The 2,500-nt window shown below is 47.8% G+C and overlaps 1 protein-coding gene across 8 annotated transcripts in view; it reads left to right on the top strand.

Moving 5' to 3' along the window:
- The window catches only part of LOC113815023 (sodium/calcium exchanger Calx), a 159,278-nt gene that overhangs the window by 98,183 nt on the left and 58,595 nt on the right, over window positions 1–2,500 (top strand). For all 8 annotated transcript variants that reach the window (XM_070122417.1, XM_070122427.1, XM_070122421.1 and 5 more), the window contains exons 3-4: window positions 132–300; window positions 810–1,082. In XM_070122417.1, coding sequence (XP_069978518.1) covers window positions 132–300; window positions 810–1,082 — 442 coding nt within the window. The remainder of the gene's footprint in view (window positions 1–131; window positions 301–809; window positions 1,083–2,500) is intronic.

Raw genomic sequence — 2,500 nt, 5'->3', positions numbered from 1 at the left:
TACCCCCTTACACCCTCCCCCTCCCCCACCCTCCATGCGCCGTTCACACACCCCTTACGCCCCTCCCCCTACCCTCCATACACCGTTCACACCCCCTTACGCTCCACCTTCTTTTTCTCCCCCCCCAACAGGTGTTCCGGAGAGGGCCTCCTTCTGCCAATCATCTCGGAGTACACCTGGTCGGAGGGAGCTCGAGCCTTCCTCTACCTGGTCGGTCTCCTTTACTGCTTCATGGGCGTCGCCATTATTGCGGACATCTTCATGGGCGCCATCGAGAAGATCACGAGCAAGACGAGGAAGGTGGGTGTGGTGAAGGAAGGGCGGAGGGAGGGAGGGAGGGAAGGAAGGAGGGAAGAAGGGAGTGGTGGATTGGGGAGTAAAGGTGGGAGGAAGTGGTGGGAGAGGAGAGAGGAAGTGGTGGGAGAGGAGAGAGGGAGTGGTGGGAGAGGAGAGAGGGAGTGGTGAGTAAGGGAGTAAGGGAGGGAGGAATTGTTGGGAGTGAGGGAGGGAGGGATGGATGGAGTGGTGGGTTGGGGAGTAAAGCAGGGAGCAAGTGGTGGGAGGGAGGGAGGGAGGGAGGGAGGGAAGAAAGGAGTGGTGGGTAGGGGAGGGAGGGAGAGAGGGAAGGGGTTAGATATGAAGCAGAAAGAGAAAGAGGAGGAAAGGAGGGAGAGATAAGAAGGAGGGAGGAGGAAGGGAAGGATATGCATATGGGCATGAATATATATTTATACAAACACGGAAGAAGGAGTGAACCATACGTCAACTAAATCCGCTGATCCCACCCCCCTCTTTTGACTCTCCTCCAGGTATACTTGACCTCGGAGAAGGAGGACGAGCCGGAGGTGATCGAGGTGAGGATCTGGAGCGACGCCGTGGCCAACCTCACCCTCATGGCCCTCGGCTCCTCGGCCCCGGAGATCCTGCTGTCAGTCATCGAGGTCATCGGCAACGACTTCGAGGCCAAGGATTTGGGTCCCGGCACCATCGTGGGTTCAGCGGCCTTTAACCTGTTCGTGATCAGCGCCGTCTGCGTGATGTCCATCCCCAACGGAGAGGAGCGGAGGATTCGAGACCTTAAGGTAGGATTTCGCAAGGATGGATTTTTCTGTAGGATTGTTTTTTTTTGTTTGTTTGTTTGTTTTTTTCAGGCCTGTAGGCAAGAAGGAAGGGTTTCGATTAGGTTCGTCCATCTACTTGCCTCGGCGTCAATTACCTTTAGAGAGGAATGTTGAGTGATTAGTGCAAATTCATGGTGGAATGAGTAATGGGTTCCTTTCTGAATAGTGTTTTATCCTCAATGGAGTTTGCGCTTTCTGGAATGTGTCTACGGGATCTAAGGGAGTTTATGTAATTTGATGACAAAAATACACAGATAGAGATGTTCTGTAAAATGTAATTCTGAGTAGAAATATACAGAAAACCGCATAGACTTTCATGAATGAGCCAAGGGATCAGGACTGAGCTACCTTAATTTGCACACTCAATAAAAGCCATTTCCTATTCAGTTCCTATTGCTTCGTAAAAAGCCCACCGGGATATATACATAGTACGAATGTTTATTCAAAAAGAGAGATAGAGATCAGGAAAAGTGAACACACAAGACCAGAAATGCATACCTACATTACATCCCTGCAACATACATTGCGTTTATACAGCGAGTTGTCTGCCTAAGCGACACCACCGTTTACCAGCTGCATCTCTCGGGGTCATGCTTTTCCGCCCCCTCTGACTTGTCTCTTGTTGCTGTTCGTGTTTAAATGTATTTCAGTTCTTGGGGGTCTTTTATACATGTAGGGAAATCTGACCTTCTTCCCTTCAGAATATAAGATAGTTGGTTATTCCTGTTGTTAGGAGAATATTTTATACGTCATTCAAGCCTCGTCAAAGGTTAGTTAATTTTGAGGTCATGTAGTTTTAAGGACTACGCTGAACGAAATATTTCATTTTGTTTTGGTGATCGAATATGGGGAATTATCACAGAGATTCTCCTCGATGATGAACTGTGGTGGTTCGTTGTGAATAAAGAGATTTTCACGCAATGCTGTTGATTGATGAATAGGATATTACAGCGTGGTTCAGAGGCTTCCATGATAAGCAGCGAAGATCTGAATTGGCAAAATATTTTCGGAAATTCCAGTATGCTCTAGAAAGATTTGCGTAACTGTCGATATTTATATTTCATCAGATTTATATTCATGAGGGTCAGGATGTATCCTTTTAGTGTGTGTATGTGTGTGTGTATGAGTGTTATTGTGAGTATGAGTGTGTGAGTTTGGGTATAAGTATGGTTATGAGTATGTGTGCGTGAGTGTGAGTATGAGTGCGTGAGTGTGAGTATGAGTGCGTGAGTGTGAGTATGAGTGCGTGAGTGTGAGTATGAGTGCGTGAGTGTGAGTATGAGTGCGTGAGTGTGAGTATGAGTGCGTGAGTGTGAGTATGAGTGCGTGAGTGTGAGTATGAGTGCGTGAGTGTGAGTATGATTGTGTGAGTGTGAGTA

Source organism: Penaeus vannamei, chromosome 1 (assembly GCF_042767895.1).
Source record: "Penaeus vannamei isolate JL-2024 chromosome 1, ASM4276789v1, whole genome shotgun sequence".
Classification (NCBI taxonomy): Eukaryota; Metazoa; Arthropoda; class Malacostraca; order Decapoda; family Penaeidae; genus Penaeus; species Penaeus vannamei.
Note: the sequence above shows the minus strand (reverse complement) of the source record. Positions and strands in the feature narration are given on the sequence as shown.